Raw genomic sequence first — 17,104 nt, 5'->3', positions numbered from 1 at the left:
CCATTTTAAACAATTTATATGATTTTAAGAACTGTTAAAATCCTCTGTAGAGGGTTGACTTTTTTTTTTTTAAGGTAGTTAATTAACCCATTAAAGTTCAGAACACACATCCTACCCTGTCTTCTGTGACTGTGGTTCCAATGTAAATTTAGTTTTCAGAGTCTTGGCAGTATTTTTTAGTGTGTATCTCTATTAAGACTGTAGTTCAATTTCTCATAGCCTTTTGTCTATAGAACCTCAAGTCAGTTCCTTGCATGCACATCTCAGGAGACTTATAAAAACAGACTTGGAGGGGCTCCTTTTTCATGTCCCTCTTTGATTTCAGTGTCTCTGATTCTCAAGAGTCCCCTATTCTGACTCTATGTTTAGAATGCTATGGCTCTAGCCTTCCTGTGTACTGTCTCATACATCCCATGATGGTATCGATGTCCAGGGTAAAGTAACAAAAGAAGGCAGAGAAAAACATAGCAGGTTTCCCCCTAGTATTCTTCATGTTGCTGAAGACTAATTCCTCTGGTCAGAGAGAAATATTTTCTCTCAGTCTTAAGTGCCTCACAGCTTCATTGCCACTGTTGTGCAGGTTCATGGCTAAAACTTCCCTTCAGACAGGGCAGAAGAAGGGGAAAAAGTGTTCAGTGAAAAGTGAGCTTCCCTACTTTCCATTTCACAGGTACTTCTTCCTGATTCTGGTAAGAGAGCCATGGTTTCTCTTGGAGCTTTCTTATTTTATCCATTCCCTCTATGTAATTACAGGATTTGAACTGCCCTGGGCCTATGCTAGGAGATGTGAGAGGAAAAAACACATGAAACTCATAATGGTTTTGGAGTTCTGATCTCCTGCCTCAAACTACTGAATTACTTGCTTTTCAGTACCCTCAGTAGTTGTCTGGAGAGTTTTTAATCAGTGAGAGACACAATTGGAATGTGCTTTACTTTACCTTACTCAGAACTGGGCTGAATAAAAATTTTAAGCATAATTTTACCATGGAAAAGTGTTAAGTAAGGAAAAAGGACAAGAGCCAAAAGGGTGCAGACTAGCCAGCAATTCAGTTTGGCACAAGAAATGGCCTGTTAATCAGGTCCTTGGACTAGAGATTGTCTCCATTTTAGTGACATATGATTTTACTTGGAAAATATGGCCTAAGTGAAGCCTGAGGTTGTCAAATAGATGTTTAAGTTAAAAAATGAATATTAGGTTGAGTGAGGAACTAACCCAACATCTTTAGAGATGTGGTAAAAGTTATTTTAAGTATGAGTTGTAAGATTTGACTCTGAAAATTACTCTGGTAATGAGAAGTGACTCATTACCAATGAGAAGTAATGAGAAGTTACTGATTACTCAATCAATGGATTGTCTGTCATGGGGTTGGGGAGATTTGCTTAAAAATAGGATTAAATTGAGCCAAGAAACAACCACAACATAAGAGGATTTGTTAGCTTGAAGATTCATTGGAAAGTTTCTAAAAAGGATTAGGAAGCAGGACACTTTCTAAGTTTACACTGGAGCATAGCTCGGTCTTCTGGAAAACTGTCTTCAGGCAGTCAGTCCTTAGGAATGCAGAGAAATAGATGGAATCAGCATTTATCTCTTATAACCTGCTCTCTTCCATTTTTGAAGCTTCTGTTTCTTCCCTGCCTCCACCAAACCCCTCACTTGGGTCTACTTGCCCTAAGAAGGGCCACGTGACACATTCCTTCTCAGATTTCCTCCACTGACTGTGGTAACAGTTAAGGAATGGAATTGTTTTCAGGTGCTAAGAAAGAACAGTGGCTTATCCTGTGCACTTATGCAAGGAATGATAGCTTAAGGCTAAGGTGAGAATTGACGGATTTCTTGTGTACCATGGACAAGTCTTAGCCTGGAGGAGAGATTTGAGCATGAAGAAATTGCAAATAGGGGAATATTTCCTGGTGCCCCTCAAACAGTACCACACAGTCATTGATTTGACCTTGAAAAATAAAATATACCCAAATGGCCTCATATATTCTAATTAGAGGCTATAGAAACAATACTTACCTTAACACTATTTGAATTTTCTGGCATTTGTTCCTGAGAACTTGCTGTGGAGAGGAAGAAAAAAATAGGAAAAAAAATACTATTCTTTCTGAGGCACAAATAATATTGACACAAACCTCATCTTTTGTTTTTCACTGAAAAGTCATAATTAGGCTAATAGAAGAAATTGTTTTAGTACATTGACAATGTGAACAAAACTGAAATAGGTGAGATCCTTAGATGTATGTGGCATATTTTAGCCCTTCTTTTAGGAATTATGAAAGATGAAGTGTGATGTCATAGGAAAGACAGATTCTATAACTTAATAACTATAAATCTATGAATGACCATTCAATCCCTATGTGCCTCTTTATTATTTATTTTGCATATAAAATAAGAAGTTACCCTATACGTGATTCCTTAAGGGCCTTTCCAGTTTTAGCGCTCTTTGATTTTACATAGCTAATTAAAAGCAGACAATTGGAACAAAGAGGAAGCTTATTCTAAGAGCTAGTCTTATGAAAGATTCTGAGTGAGAATGAGGAGAATTTTGAGACAAGGCCAAGAGGGAACCTGGAGGAGTTGCTGCACAACTGAAAGTTGCCTGGCCTTCAGGGGAAGTCAAGACAGCAGTTAGACAATTCAGCCCAACAAGGTAGAAATGATACCATGAGATAAGTCTCAAAGACCCACCACTAAGACGGCAGTGCACCTGCTAGGGCATCAGAAAACCCGAGTTTAAGTCTTAGCTTCACTGCTTAGAGCTGTGTGGATACCAGTGAATTTAATGTGACTTCTCTCTCAGTTTCCTCCCCTTTGTAGACTGTCAACGAGACTATTTTCCTGTCTCTGTCTCAAGAAGACTTAATATCTCATGTATAAAAAACTATGCATTTTATAGACGTGTACTCATCAAGAGTCAACACATGTCTGTTAGGATCAATTTAGGTTCTGGGGAAAAAAAAAACAAAACAGTAGCAAGACCTCAGTTAATTCAAGAGAAGAGCTAATTATCTGACTTACCTGACAAGGTTGGCAAAATTTCACTGTTGGTTAATAATATTTCTAAAGTATCTAACTCTATATTGCACATAACTGAACTGACTTTTAATAACTGAGGACATTTGGATTTACTACCATGGCTATCATTCCAACCACTAGTTTTTATCTTTCTAGGTTAGGTGACTATCAACTTTCCAGGATGTACTAGGAATTTGTTTTGATGAAAAGTCACAGAAAAATTCCTGCTAGTTTAGGATCCTAGGATATTCAGATTGAAGTCATTTGAGATTTTCATCTATATTCTATATAAAACTATAAACTAAAATTAGGAATATTTTATAGTGTATATGAAACTATAAACTAAAATGTTCAACCTTAATCTTGTCATTCAACTCAAGATTTAAATATCCTATGGCTCATGTGACATCTCAGCTTTAATATCTAATATCTTAACATATTCAAAACAGAATTCTTATGCACTCTCTTTAGTTAGTCCCATAGTCTCTCTTATTTACTGCCTCCTCCTACTATAAGCTTGTTTTAGGCCCTTGGGGATATGGCTGTGATCTTCATGGAGCTTATATTCTAGAAGGAGATAGTGAAAAAAACAAATACAAAGTCTGTCATACAGTAATAAGAGCTAGGGAGACAAAAAGCAAAGAAGTGAAATATGCAGTGCCATCTTGACAATAAGGTTACAATTTCAAAGAGTGTGGTCCAAGAAGACTTCACTGAGAAGGTGACATCTGAGTTTCAGAAGGTGAAGAATAAGCAATGTAGATACAGGAGGAAGAGCATTACATGAGGATTAGCAAGTGGACAGATCCTGAATTCCTGGAATGTTTAAGGACTAGAGAAGGTCATTGAGGCTAGGACAGGGTGAGCCAGAAAGGGAAACCAAGGAGGTGATAATAGGGGTTTGGGTTGATGTCCAGATGATGTAAGGTTTTGCATGCCACTGTAATTTCTTTGGTTTTTGTTTCATATGGAATGGGAAATACTTATACCTGTAATTATCTTGGCTGCTCTGCCTCAAGTTACAAGGTAAATTCTATGATGTTGAGGACTCTATCAGTCATGTTCAAATATGGGATTTTAGAACACAAAGGAGGTGCTCAGTGAATTTCTGAATTAATGAATTGGACAGCTTCAATATTACTGAAGGATCTAAGAATTTAACTTGATCATTGCAATGAAACTGGAATAAACAAAACACTGAATTTAGGGTCATAAGACTTGGGATCTAGACTAGGCTCTGCCTGTGACTTAAAGTAACCTTGGACAAGTCACTTCCTCATCCTTAGCTTGAATTTCCTCATGTAAACAATGAAGGAAGTTATATTAAGTGATTTTTGTCTGACTCTAAACAGCCTAGGATTCTATAATATGGGAATCATACAGTGATTATTTTGAAACCAGGTTATAGTACGTTTATAGAATTCTGGTATACTTACTGTTATTTTATGAACCATCTAATAAAAACGATTTCCTCTTTCAAGTTGAGAGAATATGTTTCTTAAGTAACACCTTGAGTGAGCTGTATGTTCAAAATACCCAGGGTAAACTTGTGGTTCAGATTTAAAGGCCACTTTATAGTAGGCACAAACTCAAATTCTTGGACATGCTACCACTGCTAGAACCATGTTAATTACCTGAGCTTTCAACAAATAGAGTGCTAGACAGTCCTCACACAAATGCTCTAAGCACTCAATATAATTATAGGTTGAAAAAAGAAAACCAAAAAAACTAAGTGAGGTCCATACTGCTGCTGCTGCTAAGTCACTTCAGTCATGTCCGACTCTGTGTGACCCCATAGATGGCAGCCCACCAGGCTCTCCCATCCCTGGGATTCTTCAGGCAAGAACACTGGAGTGGGTTGCCATTTCCTTCTCCAGAGGTCCATACTAGCCACATTTAAATGTAAGCATATGAATTTAGCTCTAAAGGCCTTTTTCAGGGGTACATTTTGATTTGGTTAAGCACAAAGAAAGGATAAGTTCTCAAATAAATTGTTAAATCCTAGTATCATGGTTTCTGGTTCAGCTAGAAACTATGATATATACCCTGATTTTGTGGATATTTCTCACAGGAGCATGGTAAACATAAATTCATTTATCACATCATATTCTTGACCAAAATCATTAATAATAACATAAAATAGTTCACTAATTTTAACACCTGCATGATATAGTACTGGATCCTTTCTAAAAGTAGGTGAGCTCATAGGAAAAAGTAGTATCAACTTAAGGCTTGATAACTTAAACTGATCAGAGCAGTAGAGTATCCTTCTTAATAGTTTCTACTTTAAATTAAGAAAAAGAATAAATCCAACCTTCCAAAATTTTAGTTCTCTCTGCAGTATGATCTTCAGTTTCACTAAAACAGAAGAGAAAAAGAACATTTCATTTTTTTGTGTATTTAATGAATCAAGAAATTACTGGTTAAGTAAAATCACAATCGGTCCTCATTCTCCATACAGCGGTAAACCTGGAATAATGTATCAATGAGTTTCCAAGTCAAATGCAGATTAATTCTAAATTGACTTTCTTCCCACTTTAAAAATTCTGGTTAAATACACATAAAATTTATCATCTTAACCATTTTTAAGTGTGCAGTTTTATACTTGAGTACATTCATATTATTGTGCAACTATCACCATCATCCATCTCTGGAACTTCTTCATTTCCCCAGAATCTGAAACTCTGTACTCATAAATCCTAATTCATAAATACTAACACAGTACACCCCTCTCTCTCCATCCCCTGGAACCCATATTTTACCTTATACCTATGTGATCTGACTAGTTAGGTATCTCATATAAGTGGAATCATAAATTTGCTATTTTGTGATATTTAGCATAATGTCTTCAAGGTGACATGTCCTTGTCAGGATGCCCTTCCTTTTTAAAACTGAGAAATATTCTGTTGAAATTATATTTCATCTATACTATACTATAGTACTATATTTTGCTAATCCATTCATCCATCAGTGGACTCCTGTGCTGCTTCCAAGATTTGGTTATTGTGAATAATGATGCTATGAATATAAATATAAAAATATTTGTTTGAGTCCACGTTTTCGATTCTTTGGGAATATATACCCAGAAGTAGAATTGCAGATCATATGATAACTCTGTGTTTAATTTTTTTCTTTTTTTTTACAAACTCTCATACTGTTTTCAATAGTGCCTGTACCATTTTAAGTTTCCAGTGCATTGTGCGAGGGTTCTGATTTCTTCATATTCTTGCCAAAAAAAAAAATTGTTTTTTGATTATAGTTCCCTCATGGGTGTGAAAGAGCATCTCGTTGTGGTTTTGATTTGCATTTCCCTAATGATCAGTGATGTTGAGGATATTTTTACCTGTTTATTGCCCATTTATATATCCTCTTTGAGGAAGTATCTATTCAAGCTGCCCTTTGCCTAATTTTTTAATCAGGTTGTTTTTTGTTTTTGTTGAGTTATAGGAGTTCTTTATATATTCTGGATAGTATTTCCTTATCAGATATATGACTTAAAATTATATTCTCCCATTCTATGTGCTGACATTTTATTCTCCTTTGAAGTGCAAAAATTTCTAATTTTGGTACAAACTTATCTAATTTTTTTCTTATTTATTAAAAAAAATTTTTTTCTTACTGCTTGTACTTTTAGTATCATATCCAAGAAATTATTACTAAATCCAATGTCATGGACCTTCCCTATATGTTTTCTTACAAGAATTCTACAGTTTACTTAGGTGTCTTTGACCCATATTGAATTAGTTTTTCTACATAGTATAAGGTAAAGGTCTACTTCACTTTCGTATGTGGTTACCTAGTTTTCCCAATGCCATCTGTTGAAAAGACGTTTTTCTCTATTTAATGGTCTTGGGATGATTATCAAAAAGTATTTGATGATATATTAAGGATCTGTTCTGGGTTATTAATTTTATTCCATTGGTCTACATATCTGTCTTTATGTCAGCACCACATTGCTTTGATTACCATGATTCTGTAATAAGTTTTATAATCAGGAGTTCAAGTTTGTTCTTTCTTTTCAGGATTGTTTTGGCTACTGGGAGTCCTTTGAGATACCATATAAATATTCAAATGTATTTTTTCTTTTTCTGCAAAAAGTCAGAATTTTTATAAGGATTCCATTTAATCTGCACAATCCTTTGGGTATTATATATTGAAATCTTAACAGAATATTTCCATTAATTTGTATCTTTTTAAACTTCCTCCAGGTATGTTTTTCAGTTTTCATTGGAGTATAGAAATGCAATGGTTTTCTTCTGGGTTGATTCTATATCTAGCAACTTTGATTAACTCACATATTTCTTTTAAAAGCATTTTTCTTTTTGTTTTGGTATGGCATTGTTAGGTTTTCTACATATAAGATAATATCATCTATGAGCAGAGCTCATTTTAACTCTCTTCCAATTTAGATACCATTTATCCCTTGCCTAATTGTTCTGGCTAGGACTTCTGGTAATACATGAATAGAAGTGATGACAGTGTCAGCTATTGTTGAATAAAACTGGAGAGAGTAGACATCCTTTTCTTCTTTCTGATCTTAGAGGAAATGCTTTCAGCTTTTCATGGTTATATATAATGTTACCTGTAGGTTTGTCAGATATTACCTTTATTATGTTGAAGAATGAAATCCCTCACTTGCTCCACTGCTGCCTTCCTTCCTATTAGTTGAGGTTTTGCAGAGACACATTTTGATTCCCTTTTGGTTTCCTTTCATGCATATTTTATAGTTATTTTCTTTGTTGTTAACACAGAGAGTACATATAACATCTTAAAGTTATGATAAGTTGATATCAATTTAACCTCAGTTGCATACAAAAACTCTACTCCTTGATAGATCAACCGCCATCCCTTTGTTACTGCTGTCCCAAACTATGGCTTTATATAAATTCCATTTAGTCTTTGGGCTTCCCTGGTGGCTCAGATAGTAAAGAATCCACCTAAAATTATTATAATACTGGTTTTTACATTTGTCCATATATTTAACTTTACAAGAGAATTTAAAATTTTCATATGGCTTTGAGTTACCATCTAACATCCTTTAGTTTCAATTTGAAGAACTTGTGTTAACATTTCTTGCATTTCATTTTCTATTTTAGAATGTTCTGATTTCTCTTTCATTTTGAAGAGTATTTTTTACTGGTAATAAAGTTCTCACATGATAGTTTTCTCTTTTAGCCCTTTAAATATATAATCTACTGCCTTCCATCCTGCAAGCTTTCCTCTGAAAGTTTTACTGACAGTTTTATGGAGATCTCTTGTACAAGCAATTTCTATGGTGCTACTTGAAGATTCTCTTTTGTCTTTAGCTTTTGGTGGTTGTGATTATGCCTCAGGTAGTCTCTGTGTACTTATGTTACTTAAAATTCACTGAACTTATGATTTGTATATTCATGCTTTTTCAAATTTGAGGAGGTTTTAGCCATATTTCCTAAAATAATCCCCTTGCCCTTTTTCTCTCTTTTCTCTGGAACTCACCATAGTGTCTGTGTGTGGGTGTGTGTGTATTGGTATGCTTGATGATATCCCTTAAGTTTCATAGAATCTGTTCACTCTTTTTTTCAGCCTCTTCTTTTTGCTTGTCAGACTCAATAATTTCAAGTGACTTGTGTTCAAATTCACTGATTATTTCTTCTGCTTGATTGTGACTGCTTTTGAGCCCATCTAGTGAATTTTACAATTTAGTTGCTATATTTTTCAGTTACAGAATCTGTTAGTTTTGACCAGTTCCTTTTTTTAACAGGTTTTAATCTCTTAATTTTTATTTATATTATTTTTTTGGTATACTTTTCCTTTGACTTCCTTTAGTTCTTTGTGTTTCATTTATTTTAAAATCTTTGTTATATGTCCATTTGGTGTGCTTCTCCACAGACATTTTCTGAGGATTTGGTTTCTTAAAAATGTGCCAAATTTTCTTGTTTTTTAGTATACATTGTGATCTTATGATGGAATTTGAGCATTTAAAGAAACAATTATCTATTCCAGCTTTTGGAGATTGGTGTAGAAACCCTTCATTAATTAGCAGAATGGGGAACCTTGGGAACAGATGGAGGTAAAGCCTTCAGGTGTTCATTTTGTTCTGGGCCTATGTCCTTCTGGGCCTATGTATGTACTTTTGTTTTTCCTTCTTCACTTTTCCCTACCTGCTGTTAAATGTTTTGTTTCCTAAGAGTATCATCATGTTTCTTCTCAGTTTAGTGCAGTCGCTCAGTCGTGTCTGACTCTTTGCGACCCCATGGACTGCAGCATGCCAGGCCTCCCTGTCCAACACCAACTCCTGGAGCTTGCTCAAACTCATGTCCATCAACTCAGTGATGCCATGCAACCATCTCCTTCTCTGTCGTCCCCTTCTCCTCCTGCCCTCAATCTTTCCCAGCATCAGGGTCTTTTCCAATGAGTCAGTTCTTTGCTTCAGGTGGCCAAAGTATTGGGAGTTTCAGCTTCAGTATCTGTCTTTCCAATGAATGTTCAGGACTGATTTCTTTATGATTGACTGGCTTGATCTCCTTGCAGTCCAAGGGGCTCTTAAGAGTTGTCTCCAACATCACAGTTCAAAAGCATCAATTATTCAGGCTCGGCTTTCTTTATAGGCCAGCTCTCATATCCATACATGACCACTGGAAAAACCTTGGCTTTGACTGGACGGATCTTTGTCAGCAAAGCAATGTCTCTGCTTTTTAATATGCTGCCCAGCTGGTCATAGCTTTTCTTCCAAGGAGCAAGCGTCTTTTAATTTCATGGCTGCAATCACCATCTGCAGTGATTTTGGAATCCAAGAAAATAAAGTCAGCCACTGTTTCCCCATCTATCTGCCATGAAATGATGGGACCAGAGGCCATGATCTTAGTTTTCTGAATGTTGAATTTTAAGCCAGCTTTTTCACTCTCCTCTTTCATCAAGAGGCTCTTTAGTTCTTCTTCACTTTCTGCCTGAGGTCTCTTCTCAGAGCCTTAGCTATTCTGCTGTTTCCCTCTATCTCTAATCTCTTGCCTTCAGGTGTCTGCACATCTGTAGTCCCTTGTGATTTCCATGCACCATGGCATCCATCTACCGACTTCTGTGGCTTCCAGGCTTAGAGCCAAACTATGCCATCATTCCCAATCTGTGCTTCTTCAGGTGAGACAGAAATAGTCTCTCAGGTAGTCCACAGATAGATCCGAACATTGCAAATAAGTTCCAATCGGCTCTTTCCACTCCAAGAGAAAAAACTGAGAATTGGACCATTTCTTCCCAACTACGCCACATCATTTTGCAGAAGGGGATTGGGCAATGATAAGAAAAGTGAGTGGAATTTCCTGCCACTTTGAATGTGGCCTTTCTTTGGGCATTCCCTTGGTTGATGCTGTTATTTGATTGGTTTCTAGAGCTCTTATGAAGTTGTTTTATCAGTCTGTAGTTATTTTTGTTTCTACAAGAAAATAAGGGTTTGCATTTTCTTGGCTTGCTAGCTTGCTCTAAATTGACTTTTATTTGGTATTATCTGTGCCCTCTGTCTTCATTGATATAAATAGTAGAGGAGTGCCTGCATTACTATTTTGCCTGTTGATACAATCAATCATTATTTAGGAACAAGAGGCAATAATTTGGCCAGGAAAAAATGTCCCAAAATAGTGTGTCAAAAAGAACTGCATCATGATGTGTGGGGAAAAATTATAACCAGGTGGATTTTTCTATTTATACCTATTGCTTCCCCCACAATAGAAATACTTCCATTTCTAGGTTATGAATACTCTTATAAACTTAAGAATAATTTTAGGCAACTTCTGTTCTAGATATAGTTTCTAATTAGATTTCAAGTCTGTTGCTGTTGTTCAGTCACCCAGATGTTTCTGGTTTTTTGCAACCCAATGGACTGCAGCATGTCAGACTTCCCTGTCCCCCACCATCTCCCGGAGTTTGCCCAAGTTCATGTCCATTGCATTGATGATGCCATCCGGCCATCTCATTGTCTGACACCCTCTTCTTCTGCCCTCAGTATTTCCCAGTATCAGGGACTTTTCCAAAGTATTGGCTCTTCACATCAGGTGACCAAAATACTGGAGCTTCAGCTTCAGCATCAGTTCTTCCAATTTGTATTCAGGGTTGATTTCCTTTAAGATCAACTAGTTTGATCAACTTGCTGTACAAGGGACTCTCAGGAGTCTTCTCCAGCACCACAGTTTGAAGATATCAATCTTTCAGCGCTCTGCCTTCTTTACGGTTCAGTTCTCACAACCATATGGGACCACTGGGAAGACCATAGCCTTGACTATATAGACCTTTGTTGGCAGAGTAATGTCTCTGCTTTTCAACACACTGTCTCTGTTTGTCAAAGCTTTCCTGCTGAGAAGCAATCATCTTCTGATTTCATGGCTGCAGTAACCATCACAGTAATTTTAGAGCCTAAGAAGAGGAAATCTGTCACTGCTTCCACTTTTTCCCCTTCTATTTGCCATAAAGTAATGGGGCTGGATGCTATGATCTTAGTTTTTAAAATTTAGTTTTGAGCTGACTCTTTCACTTTCTTCCTTCATTCTCATCAAGAGGTTCTTTAGTTCCTCCTTGCTTTCTGAGATTAGAGTGGAATCATCTGTGTATCTGAGGTTGTTGATGTTTCTCCCTCCTATCTTGATTCCAGCGTGTAACTCATCCAGCCCAGCATTTCTCACGATGTGCTCAGCGTATAAGTTAATAAGCAGGGTGACAACAGACAGCCGTGGTGTACTCCTTTCTCAGTCCTGAACCAATCAGTTGTTTCATACCGGGCTCTCACTGTTGCTTCTTGACTCACATACAGGTTTCTCAGGAAATAGGTAAAAGGGTCTGGTATTCCCATCTCTTTAAGAGTTTTCCACACTTTGTTATGATCCACACAGTCAAAGGCTTTAGTGTAGTCAAAACAGAGGTAGATGTTTTTCTGGAATTCCCTTGCTTTCTCTATGGTTCAGTGAATGTTGGCAATCTGATGTCACAGCTACACAGTTCAGACGTTGCTCTGATAATCTTCCAAACTTGGGTTGCCTTTTCATATAAACGGTGTCTATCTATACAGACCCACATCAAACTACATTGTTTTCTAGAATTCATCTCTGAATGCTCCAACTTACACTGTTCCCTGTCTTATTTGGATTCTTATTTGGATTCATACATACTGGAACATTTAATTACTTAAAGAGAGTTGAGTAGGAACCCTTTGGGCCGAAAGGCACTGGGTCGCATTCGTATCTGCACTATCTTCCAGATTAAAAAAACAAAACTGTAACACACTAGCAAACTCTTAATTCAAGACACTGTTAGACTAGGAAGAATGTAGAAGGCAGGTAACTAGGAATGGGGCATCAGATAGAATGAAAAGGCCTTAGAGAATGAGCACAGTGGAGAGGTAGGGGAGGAAAGGACAAGAAAGAGTGAAGGAAGTTGTAGGGTTGAATACTTGCCCAATCAAGTATTACCAGGGCCTTCATTCTTCCCAGAAGCATTACCCTCATCTCAGATTGCTATTTTATATTGCTTTAATTTCATATACCTGGCATATGAAATCAGATCTTCTTGGTTGTATGAAGATGAACTCATAACTCTGTGTATGAAGTAATGTGTCGGCTCAGTAATAAGAATTTTTTCTTCTTTCTGGAAAAAATGCAAGCCATGTATTACATTTGATATGCACTTTATCATATACTTGGCATTTTCTCCCCTCTTAACATACACTATAATTAGAAAAAGTTTCAGAGATTACTTAAAAATGGATGGAACCTATAGTTCTAATTAAAATGTCTTTTTCCAATATCGGTTTTAGGAAATGGCTAGTGAAAGGTTCTAGATGATAATGTTGAAGGTTGAGTAAATGCTAAAGATAAACATAGCACAAAGTTTGATGTATATGGTTTTCTAATTCTATACTTTACAGGTATTTTATGAAAACTTAGTTCAAAAAGAACAGAGATACAACTTTGGTCAGTTCAGAAGCTTGTCAACCCAATCATGTGAACCTGTACTCTGATCTGTTTGTTGGGAAGTCATGTGTGACTTTAAGGCCATAACTTTTATAAGTTATTGTTATAACTTTTATAGTGTTGTGTCTATTATAATCTTGAAAAAATAGACTACTATTACTGGGATTACTGCTTATATAATCCATTTTTACTTTTGTTAATGTTATAACAATTATTTAGTTATCTGTGAAGCCAGTACTTCTGAATATGAGGCTCAAGGAAACTACTCTGCAGACTGTATCTAGTCATGTAATCACATTGATTCCCAAAAAATAGTTCAGAGTATGTGTTAAGATGATCTACCTGGGAAGCTTTTGAACTGAACAGAGTTGTATTTGTTGTTTCTGGTTCATCTCAGCTTTTGTGTTAACCTGGGAATCATGTCAAATGGATAATCGATAGGATTATCCCACCAGGAAACCCTAAATCAAATATACTTTTCAAAAACATACTTCGGTATATGTTTTTGAACAGGAACCACCCAAAGAGTCACTTAAGTTCAAACCATTATGTGAGGCACTTGGTACCAGGGATGAAAGTTGTTCTCCATGAATACAGAGGAGTTTATGGGCTGATTGCAAGGGTGATGTTTAAAATATTTTGATTAACTTGTTAACTTTGGGCAAGTTGGTTAAGTAACATGTAGGAAAAAAAATGCTATGTAACTTCCCCAAAAGATGCATAGCTATGAAAGATGGGATTCAAACCCAGGCCATCTGAAGTTGTATTTTTTCTTTTTTTTAAATTACCTCCTACCTCGACCCATCTTCTGGTCCTGCCCTACTTGTTGAAAATGTATTTACTAGTCAAAATATAAAAGGGATGAAATTTTCTAAAATACAAAAATAATTAACTTTCATTTCTCTTAAATACCTTCCTTTTCTGTCATCCTTGGCTTTTAATTATTCTATGTCTGTTTTATTATCTGCTTTCCTTCAATTGTGTTCTATGCATGCTGTAAATATTTTTAGAAAAGTTTCTTTCATTTTGCAAATTTTTCTTGCATACTTTATACATTTCTTGCATACTGTAAATGTTGCCAGACTTAGGAAGAGACTATCTGGAACCATTTTAGTATTTTTTTCTACTCAGTTAATGGGTGCATTCTTGGACAGAATCTCTTAAGACCTCTACTCTTTCCACAAACATCTGGTTATTGAGAGTTATGGTTCTCACTCACCTTACTCTGTGACTTTTCCTCCCAATTAGAATTTGTTTCAGTGAAGGTTCCTGAGCAGGGGGACATGTTGAGTTCAGCAACAGTTCTTTTAATTTGTTCCTTCTTAGGTTCTATGACATGGTTTGACATTGCTCCAGTATTTTCCACATTTGCGCTGGGCTTACATTTACTTAGTGAAAAAAACTTTTTCAGACTCCTTGTGCTTTGTGTTGGCTTGGGAGAAACAGCTTTGCTTTCTACTGGCTTTGTGGAATCTTTCACTTGATCTTCAGTATTTTCTCCTGAGTGTTCTTGTACAATCTCTCTTAAAACAACTTCATCTTCATCAGATGAAGTTAGCTCCTCTTCTATGGTACTTTCTGAGATTTCTTGTTCAATATCATGAGCTACTAACCGAAGGATAAGTTCTTTTTTGTTCTGAACATCTTTTAAAAGCTCCACTTTGGTGATATCAGGCTTTCTTATATTCTGAAATGAATTTCTGCAAACAGCCTAGAATTGAAGGTATAATGAATATCAGAAACAAATGCCTCAATCACTTTTCCTGTGATTCTGTTATAAAAGAGCTATTTCAGTATGATTTCTAGTTTTAATGTAAAATAATATCTTCAGATGCTATGTTTACATTAGCAATATTTTAAAAAAGAAACATGAAAATTGTAAGAAACATTTGTTGGTATCATTTCTTTTACATTCAGGGATTGTATGTAATCTATCATACCATTTTATTAATCTACCATAATTTACTCCAGAGTTTAATGAAGCACTAACACAGGTTCTTCTTTGTCTCTTTTTCCTTAAACTTTGTATCTTGTTGCATCATGTATACTTTTTTTATTCTTTTACTTTGGAAGTTTGTGAGAGAAGTAGACATGATGATATATTTTTCTAAAAGTGTGGATAGGTTATCAAAAAGAAACTGAAATATACATATTTTCAATAGAAAAGCAATGTATTATCTGCTCTTGATTTTTAAAAATGATGAATGACCAAGATTGTGAAAGTCTCTGACTCTTTAACCTCTATTATTCCACTCTTGATTCTTTGGATATGTTTTCCAAAAGAATCTTCAAAACATAAGTCTTCATTTTTTCCTCACCTCCCTAGACAAATCTCACCTTTCAATTTCAATGTCTAAAGACAGATCTAAATGTCTAAAGAAAAGACAATTGAGTAATATAACATCCCCATTTCAGTAGCCTTTGATGATGCCACAGAACCTCCAAATTGTTCCTAATCCTAGACCTCAACATTCCTTTGGAACACTGCAAGCCAATTTTTAAAATATTGGTACCAGAAAAGAATATTTTCTATGGAAACAAAATACCCAAAGAGTCTCCTTAAGAACTTAAAACATAATCAGTTTTGATTTTCTGTGTTATTGGCGGGGGTGGGGTGGGGCAGTGGTTTAGAAAATCCAAAATCATTCTATATGGCTTTGAAATGTTACTATATATAGTTTTAACATGTACATTCCTCGTGTGTTAAGAATTTATGGTATCTCAAAACAGAAAATAAAGCCCTGGGGCACAGCCAACAAATACCTAGATTCTATCCTCTAATCTACTGTTGTTTAGTCTTTTTGTCCCTGTGCAGGAGATTGATAGCATGGATACCCAGACTGGGTCAAATCATGTCTTATCAGAGTTGTCTAGGTCTGCTTCTTTATTTGTGCTTTATTTTTTGGATGAATTTTCTCCTCCTTAAGAGGAAAATGGCCATTATTTTTGTTTAAATATTCTCTTCCTGCTTTCTGTGGTCTATAAATGACTTAATGAAAGAGAATGGGTAACCAAGAGTGAGATTTGTGACAGACAATTCTACATATAAACTATTTTTCAGCAATGTTATTCTATGTCTTTTAACACAAATTTTACTAATGGATTACATATATATATATATATATATGTATATGTATATATGAATGAAGACTACCAAAAAATATGCTAATACAAATGATGAGAATCCATGTAAGGAGTAACTTTTAGATCTTAAAAAAACCAGTCATCTGGTTCAAAAAAGTTAAGGCCAAGATTAAATTAATATGTTTTTCCATAATAACCTCAGTACTTGGATATGAAAACATAAGAGCCAATTAACATATTTAACAGCCCTGATACCTAGTTCAATGGGTTGCAGGACAGTGCTGGAGAAAATTTAATTCAAGTGTCTGCTCCAGGGAGAAGAGTTCTATAAAACTTGGCTCATTGTGCAAACATAGATTATACCACTAAGCACACTCATTCCTCTTATGAGAGAACACGATCTGTACAAGGGGCTCTGATAAAAATGTGTAGATTAGTGTAATTCCATTGGCCACACCATCCTTTGTCCTCAGTTGTATAGTTTCCTTCTAACAAGAACATCATTTTTGCATTTTAAAGTTTCCACTACTTTAATATATTTGGGGCCTAAATATGGAACTGCACAGCAGAATTAGGGATTAAAACAAGAGGAAACAGATTCATAAATATGGAAACATTAAAGCAGCTAAATCTAGAAGAAGTATAAGAAGAAACTTAACACTTCTTGAGATTATAGAGGAACCTGAGGAAGACTATTAAAGTGAAATAATAAGAAACTAGTATTATCTAAGAGTTTGTATTCTGACGTGTGTTGACAAATGTTGCTAAAAGTAAAAAGAGTAGTATTACTGGTGTAGATCCTTATATTTGAGAAACCTATTTTAGATAGTTTTATTATTTTAGTCAGCACGATTCTGCTGTCAAGAGTGTGTGTGTGTGTGTATGTGTTTGTATGAGAGTTGCTCAGTCATGTCCAACTCTTAATGACCCCATGGACTATAGCCTGCCAGGTTCCTCTGTCCATGGAATTCTTCAGGCAAGAATACTGGGATGGGTTGCCACACCCTTCTCTAGGGCATCTTCCTGACCCAGGGATTGAAACCCGATCTCCTGAATTGCAGGCAGATTCTTTATT

The 17,104-nt window shown here is 35.8% G+C and overlaps 1 protein-coding gene across 1 annotated transcript in view; it reads right to left on the bottom strand.

The window, feature by feature from the left end:
- Positions 1-17,104, bottom strand: part of FSIP2 (fibrous sheath interacting protein 2) — a 134,440-nt gene that overhangs the window by 6,004 nt on the left and 111,332 nt on the right. The window contains exons 18-21 of the mRNA XM_065929002.1: positions 14,165-14,656; positions 12,519-12,619; positions 5,331-5,374; positions 2,018-2,061 (exon numbers count right to left, since the gene is read on the bottom strand). Of these exons, the coding sequence (XP_065785074.1) occupies positions 2,018-2,061; positions 5,331-5,374; positions 12,519-12,619; positions 14,165-14,656 (681 nt within the window). The remainder of the gene's footprint in view (positions 1-2,017; positions 2,062-5,330; positions 5,375-12,518; positions 12,620-14,164; positions 14,657-17,104) is intronic.

The sequence above is a fragment of the Muntiacus reevesi genome, chromosome 3 (assembly GCF_963930625.1).
Source record: "Muntiacus reevesi chromosome 3, mMunRee1.1, whole genome shotgun sequence".
Classification (NCBI taxonomy): Eukaryota; Metazoa; Chordata; class Mammalia; order Artiodactyla; family Cervidae; genus Muntiacus; species Muntiacus reevesi.
This window is presented reverse-complemented; position numbering and strand designations above follow the sequence as displayed.